This window comes from Schistocerca nitens, chromosome 1 (assembly GCF_023898315.1).
Source record: "Schistocerca nitens isolate TAMUIC-IGC-003100 chromosome 1, iqSchNite1.1, whole genome shotgun sequence".
NCBI lineage: Eukaryota > Metazoa > Arthropoda > Insecta > Orthoptera > Acrididae > Schistocerca > Schistocerca nitens.
This window is the reverse complement of record NC_064614.1, coordinates 1,131,906,314-1,131,929,634: the sequence shown is the minus strand read 5'-3', so window position 1 is coordinate 1,131,929,634 and position 23,321 is coordinate 1,131,906,314. Positions and strand designations below refer to the sequence as shown.

General features: G+C 44.1%; 1 protein-coding gene and 1 pseudogene across 1 annotated transcript in view; one reads left to right on the top strand and one right to left on the bottom strand.

The window, feature by feature from the left end:
* LOC126232198 (ensconsin) overlaps positions 1-23,321 on the top strand; it is a 110,120-nt gene that overhangs the window by 50,564 nt on the left and 36,235 nt on the right. The window contains exon 5 of the mRNA XM_049942528.1: positions 12,977-13,411. Within this exon, the coding sequence (XP_049798485.1) occupies positions 12,977-13,411 (435 nt within the window). The remainder of the gene's footprint in view (positions 1-12,976; positions 13,412-23,321) is intronic.
* LOC126205799 (5S ribosomal RNA) lies at positions 16,217-16,334 on the bottom strand (annotated as a pseudogene).

The following is a 23,321-nucleotide window of genomic DNA, read 5'->3' as shown; positions in this document are numbered from 1 at the left end:
CGCTCTCTCTCTCTCTCTCTCCCTCTCTCTCTCTCTCTCTCTCTCTCTCTCTCTCTCTGACTCTCCTTTTTTTTTCCTTTGACAAGGTCTCAACTGATTTTTCTCCATCATTTCTCCAATTCGAATGTGGTCTACGTCTCTAATGATGTCGACGATGAGACGTAAAACAATATTCCTTCTTTTCAGCTTCGGCTATTTAATGTTCCTAGTACGTAGTCCTTATAGGAGCTATGATATATTGTAATAGTGAAAAACGACAATATTTCAGCATAACCTGCTTTCATTCGACGTGGATGGAAGCACAGCCATGTGACACTTACAGAAACTCGTCAGTTTGGAATGCATGCCGACTATTGCGACGGCCGGAATGCTAGGCAGTAACGAACAGTTTAACTGAGTCCCCTGCCGAACCGCATTGATCCCTGGCAGCACGGGCCGTCTTAATGTCAGACGTCGCCCATTGTGTTCAGCTGTGTCTAGCTGCATCCGCCACTAGCAGCTACATCATAACTCTACCGCTGCCGCTAATAGAGCCAGTTCGACCCAGTCGCACGCTGCACATTAACCCGCGCCGCCTACTTGGCATCCTCCCAAGAGCCTGGAAGGTCTTGGCGCATTCCTTACTTTACAGTACCGGTCGGCGGAAACTGATAGGCGGATGGACATCAGAACTGAAGACAAATATGAGTTTATACAGGGTGGTCCATTGATAGTGACTGGGCCAAATACCTCACGAAATAAGCATCAAACGAAAAACTACAAAGAACGAAACTTGTCTAGCTTGAAGGGGGAAACCAGATGGCGCTATGGTTGGCCCGCTAGATGGCGCTGCCATAGGTCAAATGGATATCAACTGCGTTTTTTTTAATAGGAACCCCCATTTTTATTACATATTCGTGTAGTACGTAAAGAAGTATGAATGTTTTAGTTGGACTACTTTTTTCGCGTTCTGATAGATAGCGCTGTAATAGTCACAAACGTATAAGTACGTGGTATCACGTAACATTCCACCCGTGTAAAATGGACCGTTTACCAATTACGGAAAAGGTCGATATCGCGTTGATGTATGGCTATTGTGATCAAAATGCCCAACGGGCGTGTGCTATCTATGCTGCTCGGTATTCTGGATGACATCATCCAAGTGTCCTGACCGTTCGCCGGATAGTTACGTTATTTAGGGAAACAGGAAATGTTCAGTCACATGATGATGCCCAAGTAGGTGTTTTAGCTACTGTCGCGGCTAATGCGCACATCAGTAGCAGACAAATTGCACGGAATCTCAAAAACGTCGGTGTTGAGAATGCTACATCAACATCGATTGCACCCGTACCATATTTATATGCACCAGGAATTGCATGGCGACGACTTTGAACGTCTTGTACAGTTCTGCCACTGGACACAAGAGAAATTACGGGGCGATGACAGATTTTTTGCACGCGTTCTATTTAGCGACGAAACGTCGTTCACCAACGGCGGTAACGTAAACCGACATAATATGCACTACTGGGCAACGGAAAACCCACAATGGCTGCGACAAGTGGAACGTCAGCGACCTAGGCGGGTTAATGTATGGTGCGGCATTATGGGAGGAAGGATAATTGTCCCCCATTTTATCGATGGCAATCTAAATGTTGCAATGTATGCTGATTTCCTACGTAATGTTCTACCGATGTTACTACAAGATGTTTCACTGCATGACAGAATGGCGATGTACTTCCAACATGATGGATGTCCGGCACATAGGTCGTGTGTGGTTGAAGCGGTATTGAATAGCACATTTCATGACAGATGGATTGGTCGTCGAAGCACCAAACCACGGTTCGCACGTTCGCCGGATCTGTCGTCCCCGGATTTCTTTCTGTGGGGAAAGTTGAAGGATATTTGCTATGCTGATCCACCGACAACGCCTGACAACATGCGTCAGCCTATTGTCAATGCATGTGAGAACATTACGGAAGGCGAACTACTCGCTGTTGAGAGGAATGTCGTTACACGTATTGCCAAATGCATTGAGGTTGACGGACATCATTTTGAGCATTTATTGCATTAATGTGCTATTTACAGGTAATCACTCTGTAACAGCATGCGTTCTCAGAAATGATAAGTTCACAAAGGTACATGTAACATATTGGAACAACCGAAATAAAATGTTCAAACGTACCTACGATCTGTATTTTAATTTAAAAAACCTACCTGTTACCAACTGTTCGTCTAAAATTGTGAGCCATATGTTTGTGACTATTACAGCGCCATCTCTCACAAATCGAAAAAAGTGGGCCAACTAAAACATTCATATTTCTTTGTGTACTACACGAATATGTAGTAAAAAATGGGGGTTCCGATTTTAAAAAAAAACGCAGTTGATATCCATTTGACCTATGGCAGCGCCATCTAGCGGGCCAACCATAGCACCATCTGGTTTCCCCCTTGAAGCTGGACAAGTTTCGTTCTTTTTAGTTTTTTCGTTTGACGCTTATTTCGTGAGATATTTGGCCCGGTCACGGTCAATGGACCACCCTGTATAAGCGATGCAGGATAAAACGAAAACGGGCACTCTTGAGGAAAAAAAAGAAAGATTCGCAGAAATTTAACTATTGCAACAGTTTATTGATACACGCCCGGATAGCCGTGCGTGTTGAAGCGCCGATCCTGGATCGAATCCACCCAGTAAATAAGGACGAGGGCTGGTGTGCCTGCCAAGCTTGACGTGGTTTTTAGGCGGTTTCCCCCACCCGTCTATGTGAATACCGGAGTGGTACCGAAGTCCTGCCTCAGTTAGTCGATTCGCAAATGTTCTAAAAATTTTCGTACACTTTCACATAAATAACACTACATGCAGATAGCTCGGCTACACACATTTCGTCCCGGGAGGTAATGGGGTAGCAACAGAAAGGGCATCCAGCCACCCATTACAAGTAACTGTTAATAACCACGCACATCCTGCACAGGTACGGCACAAACGTACTGTCATTTATTCACGATGGAGCACCACCATATTTTCCATAGATCGCGCGACGTAATGGCCTGGCCGATCGGATCACTGGAATCCACTGGATTTCTGGCTGCGGGAACATTTAAAGGCATTGGTGAGTGCCCAAGCCAGGTGTCACAGGGGCGTGTGACCAATGCGTATGAAGCAACAGAATGGAACCAGGTGAGTTCAAAACGTGCCCGATTCACTGCGATGAAGGACACAAGGATGAGTCGGGATGCTTGGTAAGCAGAAGCAGCATTGAATATCAAATCAAACATCTTTCAACCGTCTTTCCAAATCGTAATTTTATTGGGCTACCACTTCCGGCGATATATTACATCTTCAGGCCCCCTGACCGACATATAAGAAGATTCCAACGTCGGTTCTAGCCACAATAGGAGCCAGCATTCAAAGACTGCTCTCTGTAGATTTCTACTTGATACAGCGATCACTTCAAATATCATCTGCCAATCGCTGTATCAAATAGATGAATGAAACTACAGTATCGCTTGTTAACGCAACCTATGAGACGAAACTGGTCCTCAGCTAACATTCATAGCTTGCTCTGAAATTAAATCTCCAGGTTTGTGTTTCTCTCGACTTGCTGGCAACACATTAGTCACAAATACTGATCATTCTCGTGAAGTTCTTACAGTAAATGCAGCAGCTTGAGAGGACGCAAGTTCCGGTCGACGAGCGACGTGGACAACTCGGCGGACGACATCGTCTCGGTGTGGCATTACCGCGGCTGCGACCTTCACACGACATGTAAACGCTAACTCGACTCGAACGCCCTTGGTGATCGATCAGAAAACGGTTACATTGTATGTGCTCGCTAACTGATCTGTGGCCGCTGATCTTTGCACACCTACGTCTACACATGTACTGCGCAAGGCGCAGTAGGTGTATGGCGGAGGGTACCTTGGGCCACCACTAGTATTTCCTTTCTTATTCTCGAAAATAGAGCGAAGGAAAAGTACTACCTATATGCCACTATACGAGTTCTTATTTCAGAACCATTTCTAATGGATCAAATCAGAATTTTTCTTGTCTTAGTGGTCCTCACGTAAAATTGACGTTGTCGATAGCAGAATGCCCGTTTTCTAAATTTTCTCAATAGTGCTTACCGAAAGGACTGCCGCCGTCCCCCTTGGAATTTCCATTTTAGTCCACGAACCATCTCCATAACACTCCCATGCTGATCGACCCTACTGGTAACAGATCTAGGGGCCCACGTGTGAACTGCTTCGATGTCTTCCTTCAATCTGTCCCCTGGTAGCCGAGTGGTCAGCGTGACGGAATGTCATACCTAACGGCCCGGGTTCGATTCGCAGCTGTGTCGGAGATATTCTCCGCTCAGGGACTGGGTGTTGTGTTGTCCTTATCATCATCATTTCATCCCCATCGACACGCAAGCCGCCGAAGCGGCGTCAACTCGAAAGACTAGCACCCGGCGAGCGGTCTACCCGACGGGAGGCCCCAGTCACATGACATTTCCATTTTTTTCTTCAATCCGACCTGGTGGAGTTCCAGACAGCTGAGCAATACTCAATAATGGGTCGCACCAGTGTTTTGCGGAATTCGCGTTCTCCTTTGCTGATGTATCACACTTTCTTAAAATTCTCCTAAAAAACCGAAATCGACCGTGCGCCTTTCCTACTACCGTACTTATATGCTCGATCCATTTCATATGATAAATTGAAGGGCATCGCTGCTGTCGGCTGCAACTCGACATTAAGCGGAATTAGTGGCGACGAGTGAAAATTTGTATCGGACCGGGATTCGAACCCGGGATCTCCTGCTTACTAGGCAGGTGCGTTAACTACCGCTACATCAGGGACACAGCGTTATCCCAACTGCGCAGACTATCTCAGCACGCCTCAAGGCCGATCCACATCCCCACGGTGCCACCTATCCGCAGTCCCTGTCCATTGACTCCATGTTCGCTACTCAGAGATTCCACAAGAGATCGGACGTATTTGTGCATCCACACTGAAGAAGGTGGGTCCCAGGTAGGCGTATCAATTATATGACTGCGTGGGGTCCGTCCTTTTGGACATGTCCGAAAGAACAGACACCACACATTCATATAACATTTCATATAGCTTTGCAGTGTTATACCTAGATGTTAGTCAATGTGCTTGTGTCAAGCATGCACTACTAATACTGTATTCAAGCATTACAAGATTGATTTTCCTACTCATATCCATTAACTTAGAGTTTTCAACATTTAGAGCAAGATGCCATTAATCACACCAACCATAAATTTTAAGTCATCTTGCGTTGACCTACATTCACTAGACAACGACGCCTTCCCTCACACTACAGAGCCATCAGCAAACAGCCACAAACACCCTGTCCGTCACGTCATTGCAGAGAATAAGAGCATTCCTATCATACTTTCCAGGAGCACCCCTGACATTGTCGTTATCCTGGTCTCTGACGAACACTCGCTGTCGAGGACGATGTACTGGGTGTAAGATACATATGTGCAAATGGATAATCCATCTGAACTGTCTTGTTAAACAGACATTCTATATAGATACGAATCTGACCCTGTAAGGTAGCTAATATTAGGTGCAGAATGTAACAATTTAATTAGAAATGCTGCTGTCATGTAACTAGAATGCATGAATTAATAAAAGTGAAAGTTTGGAGTCTATTCTAGAAAGACAAAACAGCTGTTCTTTTTTTCATTCTACATACAATTTATCAACTGTGCTTTCAGGGGTCAATCGATACGCAACGATCATGTTCAATTACTTTCAACACTCAACAACAAAATATTTAACTCTTGGATGTATTGAATTGGCAATTATTAAATCGTTATCTCTACAAATGAAAATGGTCTCACAGGCAAGAATGATCAAAAATCTTCATCTATTAAATTTACTTCTACGATCTCATAGCTAGTCAATGCACTAAGTTGGTGGAGAATAAACCTACCTTTTTAAACCAATGAAAAAACTCCCATCTACTCAATGTGAGGGTAGGTTAGTATCCTAGCTTTTGATATTCAATGGTCAAAGTGTATGCAGGTTGGAGTGAGCAAAATCTCGACTCGACATTTACTGTGGCATAATGTGCGATGGTACTTTACCAATCGGGATCTGCAACGGCGTTGTTTCCGTGCTGGATCTGAAACGCTAATTCCCTACTCTGGCCTTTACTGAATTCACTCAGTCTCAACTTTCCTGCGTTCCATAGAACGTTAATGTTTCCCTAGTCGAAATAATGGCTATTGCACACTCACTAAAGCTTGGAGCGACGTGCACAATTTCATTGCCCACAAAAATTCCCACTGGAATAATTAACAACCTCTTTGCTGTCTGTCGCCACGATATGTGAAGCATGTCGTCCACACTTCGGAGATGCAAAGCTCTCACCGCCCTCAAAGTTTTCCACACACTTGTGTGGTCCGTCACTAGATGAGAGAGATCTAGAAATTTTTAGTTCTCAAAATGTTTTTATGTAATGAAGACCTACCCACCATGTCGCGTTTGCATTGCCCAGTATGGATTCAGCCAACCACCATCTCGTTAGAGGTGAATTTTTATCTTTCTTGCTGGATCGCCACTAGCCCTGTTAAGGCCGTGCAGCCACTTACCCTCAGTCCTGGCCGTATTTACGTTAAAAGGAATAATGTAATGTTCTGGCCTTATCCCTTTCTGCGCTGAAGCTCGGTGTTCTCTTCTTAAGTGGGGTTTTCCAATGCTATTAACCACCTGATCAGTTCGTCTCCAAAATGCGTTTCAGTTTAACTTCTTAATGTATGCCCCTGTCCTTACATTGGTAGATATTGTTTTGTACTTTTCGGTACATGAGATTACTGCCATTACTTTTTGTTCATAGTATAGTTTTCTGAGGATCTCATACTGTATCTTACTATCGTTATGGACTGAGCTCATGTAATGTCCGTAAAATCCGGACACCTTACATGGGTTCTATTACTTCAGAAGTCTTTGAGCCACTCATGTATCTGGGAACCTTTTACATATACTCGCAAGTTCGTTAACACTCTGCAGTGAGGCATCGAGTCGAATGCTTGCCGAAGATTTGGGAATGCAGACTGTAACTGTTGTCTTTCTTTCATGATTCACAGTATATCGCGTGAAAATATGGCAAGCTTTTTAACTCCATGCGGAATTATGAACAGAAGCTTTTCCGTCTCACGGAAATTTATTATATTCGAACTTAGAGTACGATCAAGAATTTTGCAGCATGCTGATGTTAGGGATACTGGTCTGTAATTCTGCCAGTTTCGCTCTTTTACCCTTCTTCTACCCTTATTTCCAGTGCCAGTTATTGGGTGCATGTGGCGTGGTAACCACACAGATTTTGTTTCAAAAAATCTACGCTCGTGAACTGGCTGCGTTAACTGTAGTACCGAATTTCGAAGATGAAGAGGAGAAACACTCCAAGAATGTTATGGAGATGATAATGCATTCAAGGGAGTTTAACATCCTAAAAATATAAATTAAAACTACTCCATTTCTTCCTAATGTCACTGTCAACTTATCTGAACAAGTAAAGAAAGTACTGAAGAGTTATACATATCATAAGAGTCGATTAACATGAAAAGGAGAGACTAATTGAGAAGAGACTCAGACAGGATTGTAGCTTATCCCTTAGATTATTCGATCCTTACACTGAGCGAACAGTAAAACAAACCAAAGAATGATAAGGAAAAGAAATCAGAGTTCAGGGAGAAGAAGTAAACCTTTAAGGTTCACCAGTGACGTTGTAACTCTATCAGACACGGTATAGGAATTTAGGAAGATCAGTTGATCAGGAATCCTTATCTTCTTTCCATTTTACTTGACTGGGTATTAATATATCTAGAGTGACACTTAGCATTTGACTTGTAAGGTTTTGTATGTTCTTTATCAAATTCAGACTTCCGACACTCCGCACTGCGTCTCCTAATTTTTACCGTTTCGCGGTTCTCATTCTGCCTCCCAAAGATCCGAACGTGTGATTAATCCGTAGTTTTTTGTCAGTGGAGGGAACATCACGACAGTTTTTTCAGATACGTGCCACATTTCCTGTGGGTACTCGTTGTGTGTCTTTAGTGCAGCAGTTTCCACTGCTTTCTGCATCGTCTTGTCGTTGAACTTCACCGATTCTTACGGCTTTCGGGGCAGTTTCAGCACAGACGTGGATCTAGGTTCAGTTCTGGAGGTGGTCACAGTTTGTTACTATCTGTCTCGCCCCCTGCCCCAAAAAACAAATGGTTTCACTACCGCTTTTAATAATAACAGCAGAAAATACATTTTAATATAAAAATTGAAAATCGTTAATGTCAGTGTGTAACACATCGTTTTATCATAAGTTGCAAGAGACTGCAGTTCAGAGAAATATAATATTTGAAAATTATTAGTCCTAAAATTAGAGAAGCACATGGGTATGAGGGCGAGTATTTGATGCGAAACGCTTTGGTTCAAATGGCTCTGAGCACTATGGGACTTAACAGCTGATGTCATCAGTCCCCTAGACCTAGAAGTACTTAATCCTAACTAACGTAAGGACATCACACACATGCATGCCAGAGGCAGGATTCGAACCTGCGACCATAGCAGCAGCGAGGTTCCGGACTGAAGCGCCTAGAATCGCTCGGCGCGAAACGCTTTCACCTACGTTTACGAAGCCAGTCATTCTGTTACTTTTCCCTAGATGAGCGCTTTCCCCTTCTGTCTCGCCTTACTCAAGTCCTTATAGTTTGCCAGTTGTGCATATCGTCTCACGATGTTTGTTGGATTTGTTGTTGACAGCAGGTACAGTCGGCCTGTGAAGTTGTGCCTTTGCCACGATGATGTGCTTTGCGCTGGTGGTTAGACCGTAAGCTAGGGGCGGGCCCTCGTGCTATTAATAGATACGTATCCCATGCCAAACATAGCACGTAATTTATAGAATTCCTTAGCATTTTCATTCCACTTTTTTCTCCGAGACTTATCTAAAAAATTAAAAACGTATTTATAAATAATGACTTACTATTTTTTAACATAACACGTTTTTAAAGCGAACGAAAAAAGTATAAAATAATTTCTCCTAGGCCCATACAGATTCCTAACTCCATGCAGATATTACTGATTATTTTTGCTTGCGAATTTTTAATAGCTATGAAATTAGTTGTAGAATTTAAACAAAAAACGTGGGGCGCGTGCAGTAATAATGAGGAGATGAACTATTCGTGCATCAATTATGTATTGCTTGCACCCCATGTTTCTCCTTTTAAATTCTTTAAGTATTGTAATAGCGATTAAAAAATTCACAAGCACAAATTTTGAGGATATCTGTATGGGGTTAGGAATCTGTATGAAGCTAGGAGAAATTATTTTATACATTTAAGTTCGTTTTTAGAAAACGTGTTATATTATAAAAGATTTTTATTCAATTGATCATTTTATGCTGTTTAGTATCGAGTGTTTCAAATTTTTCATTCGACTTCAAACATTTTAATGAGAAGTCGCCAGTTAAGGATACACTTGGGCGTCTCTAGCGCTGTAGGAAAATCCAAGCAGCACTCGTACTCACTTCGACAAGTAGTAAATTTCAGGATTATTTCAGTTTCTCTTCGTTTGAGTCAACCGCTACATTGATTCCTCCCACGATTATCTCACGAAAAGAACTCGAAGATAAAAATTATAGGGAATCGAGCTCACACAGGTACTTAACCTGTAACCCTTTTTCCCGTTTTCACCATGAAATATTAGCAAGTGGGACAGAAAAAGGGGGAAATAACGCTGGTACACAAAGTATCTCCGCCACAAACTACACACGAAAGCCTGCTAATATTGCATTGTCATTGAGTTCTGAGCTAAGTTGAAAGTAAGTGTCAAGGTCACTGGGAAATGATAGTAGTAAACAAAGTCCCTCCGCCTCACACCAGAAGAGAAAATGAGTTTATATTGCATTGTCAGTGAGTTCTGAGCTAAGTTGAAAGTAAGTGTCAAGGTCACTGGGAAATGATAGTAGTAAACAAAGTCCCTCCGCCTCACACCAGAAGAGAAAATGAGTTTATATTGCATTGTCAGTGAGTTCTGAGCTATGTTGAAACTTTCAAGTCTCTAACTCGTCTAGAAACGATAATGTGAAATAAAGTACCCTCCGCCATACACCAGCCAAGAAAGAGAGTTAACATTGCATTGTCATCCACTTCTGAACTCCATTAAAAGTTTCAAGCCTATAGGTCTTCGGGAAGTTGGTTTAAAGTGAACTGCAATATTTGTACCGAACAACTACGTAGATAAGTAAGAGATCTAATAAAAATGTGTTAAGATGTAAATAGCTTTGCTGAAATGTCTTCTCGGCGCGGGGGCGTGGGGTGGGAATCGTGACTCGATGGCGGAACGAGGATGACTTCTAACACCGTATATCTTCGTGCTGCCGTTGCTGATTGATCATACTCAGACCCTAAGTAGTGCTGAGATCGAAGCCAGAACCCCTGGTGTTTTATTACCCGTTTCGCTGCTGTGGGCATGTACACACGTGCTGTTTCGCCGTTCCCCAGCTGTTGTCGAAATGAGTACGAGCGCTGCTTGGATTTTCCTACAGTGCTACGGACGTCTTAGTGTATCCTTAGCTGGCGACCTCTCGCTGCTGCGGTCGAGTTACCTCCATATCTAGGAGAATCAAAATGTTTCGAGTATTTTATGTTTAGAGTATTTATCTTGCAACATATATGCCTTATTGCGTGCAATCACTTCCAAAAAAAAAAAATGAAATCAAAATGTCGTTGCAATATCGTGAATAGCGATGCGCAAGGAAGTGAATGGGCGCGTTGAGCGCAGCCGTTCTTCGGATATAAAATCTAGTAACTCGTGAACGAAATGAGATATCGCTCTGCTCTCAATTTTAAATAAAATTCTGATATGTCATTTACGTCTCATTCACTGCACTGTATGAGCTGAAATTAATCATACGTAAAATTTACGCAATGCATTATTACTTCTCCGACCTCTTTAAAATTTCGTGCAGTGTTTTGCTTAATTTGAGGGAGCGCCATAACTACGACATATAATGAAAATGATTTCAAATCTCTATCGAGTGAAGATATCATACTGTAAGATGTGAGAAAATCAAATTTTCTCGTCTAATCGTTCTCGAAAAATTGGATGATAATACCGGGCGATCAAAATGTCAGTATAAATTTGAAAACTGAATAAATCACGGAATAATGTAAATAGAGAGGTACAAATTGACACACATGCTTGAAATGACATGGGGTTTTATTAGAACCCAAAAAATAGAAAAGTTCAAGAAACGTCCGACAGATGGCGCTTCATCTGATCAAATATGGTTCAAATGGCTCTGAGCACTATGCGACTTAACTTCTGAGGTCATCAGTCGCCTAGAACTTAGAACTAATTAAACCTAACTAACCTAAGGACATCACACACATCCATGCCCGAGGCAGGGTTCGAACCTACGACCGTAGCGGTCGCTCGGCTCCAGACTGTAGCGCCTAGAACCGCACGCGCACTGCGGCCGGCCATCTGATCAGAATAGCAATAATTAGCATAACAAAGTAAGACAAAGCAAAGATGATGTTCTTTACAAGAAATGCTCAATGTGTCCACCATCATTCCTCAGCAATAGCTGTAGTCGAGGAATAATGTTGTGAACAGCATTGTAAAGCATGTCCGGAGTTATGGTGAGGCATTTGCGTCGGATGTGGTCTTTCAGCATCCCTAGAGATAGCGATACACTTGTGACTTCAGGTAACCCTAAAACCAATAATCGCGCGGGCTAAGGTCTGGGGACCAAGCATGACGAAAGTGGCGGCTGAGCACACGATCATCACCAGACGACGCGTGCAAGAGGTCTCTCACGCGTCTAGCAATATGGGGTTGTAGTGGTACTTGAATTACGTAACCATTATGGTACCTCACCTGAACCTCTCGATACCAGTAATATTCTACTGTATTTCTGTTAACTACTTAACATATTTCTGAGACAACATTCAGATTTGATTTCACTTTTGATAAATCGATATGTTTATTTTGCAATGATATTATTCTTATGTGTATTCTTTCTATTGTCACTATGATCTTTGACGTACTTGTAACTCTGATTTTTGGGCGCGTAAGCGGTAGTTAGTTGGTTGTTGACTTGTTAGAGACTCGGACCTTGAGAAGGTCAAGTCTTGGAACGTCATGTTGGAAAGACGCATATTATAGTTGGCTTATAAAATGTGAGGAAGATGTTTTCAAGTATGTTTTGTATTGTGAAGTGATGTTTTGTGTGTTAGGTGATATTGCAATAAAGGCAATTAAAAGGAAGTGAACTTAAATTTGGAGTGCTGATTGCTTTTTTTACATTACCATTGTCCTGCAAAAGTGTAATCTTCAAGAATGGTTTGAGAAGTGCATCTACAAAACTTTTGAATATAGCAGGATAAAACCTAGGCCTCTTTGCATCCGAGCTTGGAATCATAACCACCTAGATTTTCAACGATTGAGCCATGATTTTACGACGAGACCAGCGTGGGAAACACAAAAAGATGAGTGCCTAGTTTTTTGATTATTACATGAAATGCCTTTATTAACTGTGGTCTAATGACACCTGCCACATAATGTGACTGTTGTTGCCCAAAAATGCAGTATTTATCAGCGTGAGCAACACCACAATCATTAAATTTTGACCTTTGTTGTGGTAGGGTTGTTAGAGGGTGGAGCGCCATCCTAATAAAACCCCATGTAATTCCAAGCATGTGCGTCAATTTTTACCTCTCTATCTACATTATTCCGTGGTTTATTAAGTTTTCTAATTAATACTGACTTTTTGATCACCCGGTATTTGAAATTGGCCGGAAAGCCGTCTCTCTACAAGCGTCAGCAGTCGAAGAGCCGTAACAAACGCCGGAATGCGAGAGGCATGCTGGCAACAGCGTAAGGGTTAATAGCGAACGACAGTACCTCCAAACCACAGCGAGCGACCCGCGCTTTCCAAGTCGCTCTGTGGCGGGTGTATTAAAGTGGGGTGTTTGCTTTCGTTCGCTAGTTGCAGTTACCTCCCATCCACAAGATTCAGCCGAGTCCGGAGACGTCGACGGTGCTGACGGACACGACAGGCGGCAGCGGCGACGAGGACCTCCCGCGGCGCAGGGGGAAACGGCGCAAGCGCGGAAAGAAGGGCCGCGACGGCTCGCGGGAGCCCGAGAAGGAGTTCCAGGGGATGCCCGAGCCCGGCGAGACGCAGGTGTCGGCGCTGCCGCTGGACTCGCGGGCCGCCAGCGCCCGGCCCTCGTTCAGCGCCGCCCCCACGCCGGCGCCCGCCCCCACCCCCGCCAACTCCGTGGCCTCGGCGCCGCCTCCCTCTGCGACGCCCGCGACGCCTCCGCCGCCGGCGCACGTGTCCTTCCTGGACGCCGCCGTCCTCCGTCACCTCCAGAGGGAGCTGGACCACGAGGTCGTCGACAGCGAGTTTCAGCCAAAGGTGAACGCAACTGCATGCCAATACTCAGCACTGCACTTGAACTGCTGTACTCTATAAACCACTGTTCTACATCTATACTCCGCAAGCCACCCAACGGTGTGTTGAGGAGGGCACTTTACGTGCCACTGTCATTACCTCCCTTTCCTGTTCCAGTCGCGTATGGTTCGCGGGAAGAACGACTGCCGGAAAGCCTCCGTGCGCGCTCGAATCTCTCTAATTTTACATTCGTGATCTCCTCGGGAGGTACAGGTAGGGGGAAGCAATATATTCGATACCTCATCCATAAACGCACCCTCTCGAAACCTGGACAGCAAGCTACACCGCGATGCTGAGCGCCTCTCTTGCAGAGTCTACCACTTGAGTTTGCTAAACATTTCCGTAACGCTATCACGCTGACCATATAACCCTGTGACGAAACACGCCGCTCTTCTTTGGATCTTCTCTATCTCCTCTGTCAACCAGTCCTGGTACGGATCCCACACTGATGAGCAATACTCAAGTATAGGTCGAACGAGTGTTTTGTAAGCTACCTCTTTTGTTGATCGACTACATTTTCTAAGGACTCTCCCAATGAATCTCAACCTGGTACCCGCCTTACCAACAATAAATTTTATATGATCATTCCACTTCAAATCGTTCCGCACGCATAATCCCAGATATTTTACAGAAGTAACTGCTACCAGTGTTTGTTCCGCTATCATATAGTCATACAAGTCCGTGGTAAATGGTAGACAGTGTCGATAAAGTTCCACTATCATTTCAAGAAATCAAAACTTTAGTTATGGCAGAGAACGTCATTGTTTGTTGTAAAACTGTAGGACCCTTTAAAGTTTGTCTGCTGTGCCCGAATTTCAGAGTGTATGCCACTCGGCACGTAGAACATTAAGGCGATATTCAACTTCTGCCCAGGTACGGGTCACCAATGCAGCATCAGTGGTTCTGACAGCTTCATTGATTCGTGCACGAAGGGTAGCAATGTCACTGACTGGTGTTGTGTACACGTAATCTTTCACGTAACCGCATAAAAATAAGTCTAGAGGTCAAGGGACCATCACGACCCATCCACCTCTCAGCACAACGCGCACATTCAAATCCCAATGTCGAGGTGCCCCAGCATGCTAGAAGATGATTGATGGATGCAGCTCTTTGATCTATGGCAGCAAGAACTGTTCGAGCGTGTCCAGGTAACCATTTGCCGTTATGGTATTCTCTGCGAAGAAAAATGGGGCTGCCACTCTGTCGTGCATTAGTCCAGACCAAACATTAAGCTTCGGGCTATCACGGATGCGTTCAGGTGCGTTGTCTTGATTTTCCGAGCCCAAAATCCTAATGTTGTGGCGATTCATATCTTAAAAATTCAAAACTGAAAAGAGGCACTTTTTGTAGTAGTCATTGTCAGCATCTATGGAGAGTAGATGGGGTGGGCAAATACATACTGCAGAGGACGAACGTTTCACTGCACTGCTTGGACCATTAAATGCAAATTTTGCACTTTGTAGGCATAAACGCGTAATAGCTTATGTAACACTTTATGGACAGTTGATCTCGCTTCCTGCGTTTCATGTGATTCACGACGACTCGATCTCTGGAGGCTGCGTTGAAATGAAGCTTCCGCTCTGTCAACAAGTGCTTGAGGCAGAGGGAGATGTCATCTTCGAGGAAGGTGTTTGACACTACTTTTCGCTTTAAAACTTTTGAACCACCTCACTGTAAGTGTATTTTTTTGGGTGCTCTCCCATACCGGCGCCGACAATGTACATTTGTCACAGATTTGGTTTCTGTATATCAGATTACACATTGAGTCTTCTATGTTCTGATGTACTCCTGCTACAAAGGAAGAACTGCTACACGTTTTACAACAAATCACGACTCTTTGTGACTAGTAGTTTCCAAGTTACGATTTTCTTAAACTATAGAGGAAGGTACGACAGCCTATACTTCCCATAGCACTCACACTTTAAGGTTGACTCACACTTGACAAAAAGGAGCAGAGCGGAACGGAACACCAGAACACTCCACACTGCCTTTCAACTGGCGGTACCGAGAGAGGTGGCTCAGTGGTTAGCGCACTGCACTCGCATTTGGGAGGACGGCGGTTCAATCCCGCGTTTGGCTATCCTGATTTAGGTTTTTCCTAAATAGCCTCAGACAAATGCCGGGATGGTTCCTTTGAAAGGGCACGGCCGACTTCCTTCCCCATCCTTCCCTATCCGATGAGACCGATGACCTCACGGTTTGGCCTCCTCCCCCCAAATCAGCCCAACCCCAACTCAAATGGCGGTATTCACACAGATCGTCAACAGAACTGGACGGAACAGAACATCGACGTCAAGGTCTCCGTGAAAAATTTTTTAACGTTGACGTTTGTGATGGCATGGTGGCCCCACCCGCTAACGTCGGAAGTCAAGTTATTCTCGAGGAAAAGATGTCCACGTCATCATGGAGCATTTGCAGTGTGTGGATTCATGCTTTTGTGTCGGATTTGCTTTGTTTCGTGACACATTGAAAATGTTCCATGACAATTTGGACATCTTTTCCTCGAGTGTTTTTCAGCAAACAATTCCACATATCTGAAAGTGAAAAATAATGTAGGTTTTACAGCAGCTAAAAACGAAACTCTGTCCGAACGGTACCGACAGGCTGCTATGTCATCCTCAGCCCACAGGCGTCACTGGATGCGGATGTGGAGGGGCCTGTGGTCAGCACACTTCTCTCCCAGCCGTATGGCAGTTTACGAGACCGGAGCCGCTACTTCTCAATCAAGTAGCTCCTCAGTTGCCTCACAAGAGTTGAGTGCATTCCAGTTGCCGACAGCGCTCGGTAGACCGGATGGTCTCCCATCCAAGTGCTAGCCCAGCCCGTCAGCGCTTAACCTCGGTGATCTGACGGGAACCGGTGTTACCACTCCGGCATGGCAATCGGCTTTTACAGTAGCTGGACATAGAAAAAGCTTAGGCTGTGTGTAAAGAAAAACAAAAATTTGCGAAATAGTCTTTTATTAGCAGTAAAAAACGTGAAAAGTACGTTAATTCTTGACGTTATGTGGCATTTAGAAAGAAAAGAACACAATGGGCAACGTAAAAAATCTCTGTCTATCGTCTTCGTTACACTGATGTGACTTAATAGAAACGCAGACCTCAGCCACAATCGGGTTTTGAAATAAATTCAATGGCTACAATTGAAAATTTTTGCCGGACTGGGACTCGAAGCCGGATTTTCCGCCTTGAGCGAGAGGTCGCCTTAAGCACTTCGGCTGTCTGATCATTCTTCACGTCCACCCCCAATTCTGAACTTGTCGTACACTACACATGCGGCGCCCACTGTCCATTATCCTCACTGCTCGCACCTTCACTTGATATCCGCAAGAGTTCGGACGTGCTGTGCATGGGTACTGAAGATATTATTTGCCGTCAGGCGTATATATATCATTTCGTCCGAAAGAACAGACACCACACACATAACTGTTTGTGTTTTTTTTTCTTTTTCTAGAAAATAAGTATCAAGTTTTGAAGTGTTGGGACGACAATTAATCCATTGAAACTTCTTGTCAGATTAAAACTGTGTGCCGGACAGAGACTCGAACTCGGGACCTTTGCCTTTTGCGGGCAAGTGCTCTACCAACTGAGTTACACAAGCACGAGTCACGTCCCGTCCTCACAGCTTTACTTCTGCCTGTACCTCGTCTCCTACCTTCCAAACTTTACAGAGGCTCTCCTGCCCGCGAAAGGCAAAGGTCCCGAGTTCGAGTCTCGGTCCGGCACACAGTTTTAATCTGCCAGGAAGTTTCATATCAGCGCACACTCCGCATCAGAGTGAAACTCTCATTCTGGAATTAACCCATTGTTTCACTTCATACCGTGCGAACTTCGTCAAAAATCTGTAATGAAGTTTGCTTCCCTGATTAAAAAACGTTGTCATTGTTAGTTCGTTAATTCCGATGCTATATTACGATTTTTGTACTGCGAATGGTATGTCACAACCTCTCTTTCACAAGAGAAGTGGCGTTGTTTCGACTTTCTGCATAACGTGGACACACCATGGTTTGACTGTGACCTCGCCTGCCGTTCCGTACCGTTGACGTGCAGTGTGAATCGATCTTTAGAGCTTCTTCGCATTCTGTTCGCGTACAAGTACGGAAAAAATGAATGCGTCATTGCTTCTGTGCTCGCTGCAATTAGTCTAAGAACGTTTTCACAGGAGCGATACATAAAAGGTCGGTATCTGATCAAAATATCCGGACAGCCTTACGTAATGCGGATTTGACCACTGAATGTCGCGAGAGACAAACGCGCCAATATAAAAGAAGGCGGGGAGTACAGTGTTGTCAGCAGATAAGCAGTAATAGCTGAGTGGATCGATCAGCAGAGCTCAGTGAGTTCGGTTCAAATGGTTCAAATGGCTCTGAGCACTATGCGACTTAACTTCTGAGGTCATCAGTCGCCTAGAACTTAGAACTAATTAAACCTAACTAACCTAAGGACATCACACACATCCATGCTCGAGGCAGGATTTGAACCTGCGAGCGTAGCAGTCGCTCGGTTCCAGACTGTAGCGCCTAGAACCGCACGGCCACTCCGGCCGGCTCAGTGAGTTCGAACGAGCACTAGCCACTGGATGTCACCTCAGTAACAAATCCATGAAGGACATTTAAACTATTCTAAAGCTTCCCTATTCGACTGTTGTCAGGTCGAAACGCGTAGTAACAACCACAGATAAAGCAAGACCAGGCAGGCCGCATGTGTTGACAGACAGGGACCCTCGAACATTGCAGAGGGTGTTTTTAATACACTACTGGCCATTAAAATTGCTACACCACGAAGATGACGTGCTACAGACGCGAAATTTAACCGACAGGAAGAAGATGCTGTGATATCCAAATGATTAGCTTTTCAGAGCACTCACACAAGATTGGCGCCGGTGGCGACACAAACAACGTGCTGACATGAGGCGAGTTTCCAACCGATTTCTCAGACACATACAGCAGTTGACCGGCGTTGCCTGGTCAAACGTTGTTGTAATGCCTCGTGTAAGGAGAAGAAATGCGTACCATCACGTTTCCGACTTTGATAAAGGTCGTATTGTAGACTATCGCGATCGCGGTTTATCGTATCGCGACATTGCTGCTCGCGTTGGTCGAGATCCAATGACTGTTAACAGAATATGGAATCGGTGGGTTCAGGAAGGTAATAAGGAACGCCGTGCTGGTTCCCAACGGCCTCGTATCACTAGCAGTCGAGATGACAGGCATCTTATCCGCATGGCTGTAACGGATCGTGCAGCCACGTCTCGATCCCTGAGTCAACAGATGGGGACGTTTGCAACACAACAACCATCTGCACGAACAGTTCGACGACGTTTGCAGCAGCATGGACTATCAGCTCGGAGACCGTGGCTGCGGTTTCCCTTGACGCTATATCACAGACAGGAGCACCTGCGATGGTGTACTCAACGACGAGTCTGGGTGCACGAATGGCAAAACGTCATTTTTTCGGATGAATCCAGGTCTGTTTACAGTATCATGATGGTCGCATCCACGTTTGGCGACATAGCGGTGAACAGACATTGGAAGCGTGTATTCGTCATCGCCATACTGGCGTAACAACCGGCGTGATGGTATGGGGTGCCATTGGTTACACGTCTCAGTCACCTCTTGTTCGCATTGACGGCACTTTGAACAGTGGACGTTACACTTCAGATGTGTTACGACTCGTGGCTCTACCCTTCATTCGATCCGTGCGAAACCCTACATTTCAGCAGGATAATGCACGACCGAATGTTGCAGGTCCTCTACGCGTCTTTCTGGATCCAGAAAATGTTCGACTGCTGCCCTGGCCAGCAAATTCTCCAGATCTCTCACCAACTGAAAACGTCTGGTCAATGGTGGCCGAGCAACTGGTTCGTCACAATACGCCAGTCACTACTCTTGATGAACTGTGGTATCGTGGTGAAGCTGCATGGGCAACTGTACCTGTACACGCCATCCAAGCTCTGTTTGACTCAATGCCCAGGCGTATCAAGGCCGTTATTACGGCCAGAGGTGGTTATTCTGGGTACTGATTTCTCAGGATCTATGCACCCAAATTGCGTGAAAATGTAATCACTTGTCAGTTCTAGTTTAATATATTTGTCCAATGAATACCCGTTTATCATCTGCATTTCTTCTTGGTGTAGCAATTTTAATGGCCAGTAGAGTATATCGCATGAAATCAGTGGAAGGACCACTAGTAAGTTGCAAAGTGCTACCAGGAGTTCAGTTAGCATAGTGTCTGTGCTAAGGGAATTGAACACAATAAAGTACAATAGTCGAACAGCTCCTCATAAGCCACACATGTCTGGCACTTGACATGGTTTAGATAGCTTCACTACAGGACATTGGATGAGTCACCCTACAGACTGTGTCAATTCAATGGAAGTATTTGGGTTTGGCGAATTCCCACGAAAGGTCATCTTCCACCATATGTTGTGCCAGCACTGAAATTCGGGTAAGGTGGTATTCTCCGTGGCTATGGTGTGGTCCCCTTATTGCGCCTAAGAAAACGCTAAATGCGGTAAGATATCAACACATTTTAGGGCATTATTTACTGTGTGCAGTAGGGGAACATATCGGAGACGACGATTGTATCAGCGTAACAGCGCACCCTGTCGCAAAGCAGCATCCAGGAGGCAACAGATTGTGGATGATAACGTTTCTGAAATGGAGTGGCCTGCCCAGAATCATGACATGAACCCAATAGTATGGCATGAGTTATAGCGTCCACTTCGCTCCAGACCCCAGCAACCAACATCACTTCTTCCTTCTTGAGGAAAAATGGGCTGCCGTTTCTCCAGAGACATTCAGACACGTCATTGGAAATGTCCCCAGTAGAATTCAAGCCGCCATAAAAGCGAAGAGTGTACATACACCATATTAATGTCCACTAACAGGTGTCCGGATACTTTTGATGAAATAGTGTTGTTCTAGGCCGTCTCTCAATACTATTTCTTGAACTTTGTAAGTAGTCTTAGTCACTCCCAGGTGTGAACACGCTAATACCACGTAAGACTGCCTCTAGCCTTGATAATGGCCTCGGTTTGACGACGAAGAGAATCCACAAATTTCTTCATGTAGACAATATCCGGCTGAAGTGATTCATTGATGATCACACCCAATACAGCTACCAGTTTTGTGGGGATACTGACTGCTACGTTTCACCTGCTTTTCTGAACAATCCCAGGCAATTTCTCAGGGGATTCATTCATAAAATCAGAAACGATATCGTGCAATCCTGCGAATATGGCTGGCGTCATTTGATAACATGGAACCACACTATTCACCTTAAGTCAGCTACTGTTCATCTCCTACGTCGTTTGGCCCACTGAACACGCGCGGCTTTATGTGCCACTGTGGGCAATGGCTCTTTTCGAAGTACCCGATTCCAATTGCATGGAGAGACCTGCACACTTTTCGCCCAGAAACTGTTTGAGATGAACCTGTATCACTGACAGCACCAGTTCCTGTTGTGGTTTCAAATGACTGTCACTGGCAAGACGCGATACTCGTATCGTGTCTCCTGTCGGTTGGGATCTTTTTACGACCACTGTTCTTACTCCATGTTACATGACTGCGAGTGGTTTGTCATTCCTTGATACACCAATAAATCGAGCGACTTTATTCACGGTTTGGTCGTGGGTAGATCCAGACACAGTAGTTCCTTTTTACCTTCCTGTCGCGTCTTTACGTCGATCCATCCTGCTGTGTTGATTCCATACAAGTGTCTGACACATAGAGACCACTTCACTGCCATTACTGTCCGCAACTCGTGGTCTAGTTGTTGCCTCTGGTTCATGGGGTCTCAGGTTCGATTCCCGGTCGGGTTGGAGATTTTCTCCGCCCAGGGAGTGGGTGTTTGTGTTGTCCTCATCATTTCATCATCATCATTCTTGACAGTGACTCGATTCAAGTGTGTAAAAAATTTGACTGTGGAAAAATTGGGACTTTATACGGGCGCTTATTACCGCGCAGTTGAGCGCCCCCCACAAACAAAATATCGTCCGCAGCTCGTGGTTTCATGTTCGCGTTCTCGCTTCCCGAGCACGGGGTCCCGGGCACGATTCCCGGCGGGGTCAGGGATTTTCACCTGCCTCGACATGACTGGGTGTTTGTGTTGCTCTCATCATTTCATCATCATTTATGAAAGTGGCGAGACTGGGCTGAGCAAGGGTTGGGAATTTGTACGAGCGCTGATAACCGCGCATTTGAGCGCCCCACAAACCAGACATCATCATCATTAAACAAAACATCATCACTGCCATCACTTACGTCAGCAGTGGAAGGTCATCTGAGCACCTGGTACGAGCGCTCCAAAGCGACCAGTGTGCTCTTTTAACGGGACGACGAATATTCTATCCTGTGAGCGGAGTTGACGTATATCTTTAAGCGCGAGGCAGTTCAGATTTCTCTCCCATAGGTCAAACAAATTTGTGACCATCAGTACAGTCTTTCTTTGTATACTTCATTACTTAGTATACATACATTTCTTTTTCCCAGTATTTTGCCAATGAACACAAGTTTGCCTCCTTTTTTACCTATGACGGTTCCTACACTTCATAGCTTAAACCTGCTGCTTCGCTTGCGTAGACTGTATGGTATATATATATATATATATATATATATATATATATATATATATATATACCATGTCACAAACTGAAACAGCTTCAGAGCTTTTCACGCTAATTTAGGTTATTTCCGAATGTACTTCTGACCAAAAAGCGATTCTGCTAACTGGAGCCTAAGGTTTCTCTTAATCACGCCTATTGCGTTCTTGTGGTAGTATTTCTATAAAGACTTTCATCCCCCAACACATAATTCTTTGTTTCTAACTGAAAAGTGAATTTACCAATTATAACAGATTCAATTTTAAATTTTTTAATGTAATGAATGTTTTCTTAAACTTTTTCATCCATTTTTTCACCCCTTTGGGGTTGAATTTCCAAGAAAAGTGGAACACGTGTTTTTCTTATTTCCAACAGAGAAGCCAAATACAAATTTTCGTAATTTTAACTTCAAAATCGTCTTAATGGCATATTTTCTAAAAGCCTTTCATCCCCTATTTCACCCAGTAGGAATGAATTTCATCTAATCCCTTGTTAAACGAGGCGCACAGAACAAGATCTACGCCCTTTCCTAATTTCAAGTCTCTATCCTTTAGCGGCATCGCCGGCCGATGATGAGTCAGTGAACCCCTTAGAGGCTGAATTTCCAAAAACAGCGGAACACATGTGTTTTCATTTCTAACCGAGAAGGCAGATACCAGTTTTCAAACATTTAGCTTTAAAAATGCTTTCACAATGACATATTTTCATAAAACTTTTCACCCATTATTTCAACCCCTTAGAGGATGAACTTCCAGAAACAATGAAACACCTACTTTTCTAACAGAGAAGCCAAATACAAATTTTTGTAGACTTAGCTTTAAAAGTGCTTTCACAATGAAATATTTTCGTAAAACATTTTATCCACTGTTTCACTCTCTTAGGGATTGAATTTTCAAAAACGCTGAAACACGTTTTTTTTTTATTTGTGACCGAAAAATCAAATATCAATTTTCATGTATGTAGCCTTAAAAATACTTCGGTAGTTATTTAATAATAATTTGTTTAAAAACTTTCATCCACTATTTCACCTCACAGGGGATGAATTTCCAAAAATGCAAAAACATGCATTTCTTTATTTCTGATCCAGAAACAAAATACTGTACCAGTTTTCGCAGGTCTAGCTTCAAATTTGCCTCTATAGCGATATATTTTCAAAAAACCTTTCACCCTCTTTTTCACTCCCTTATGCGTGAACTTTCGTAAAATTCCTTCTAAAATGACGCCTCCAGTATAAGATCAATACCCTCTTCAAATTTCAAGTTTCTACTCGTAG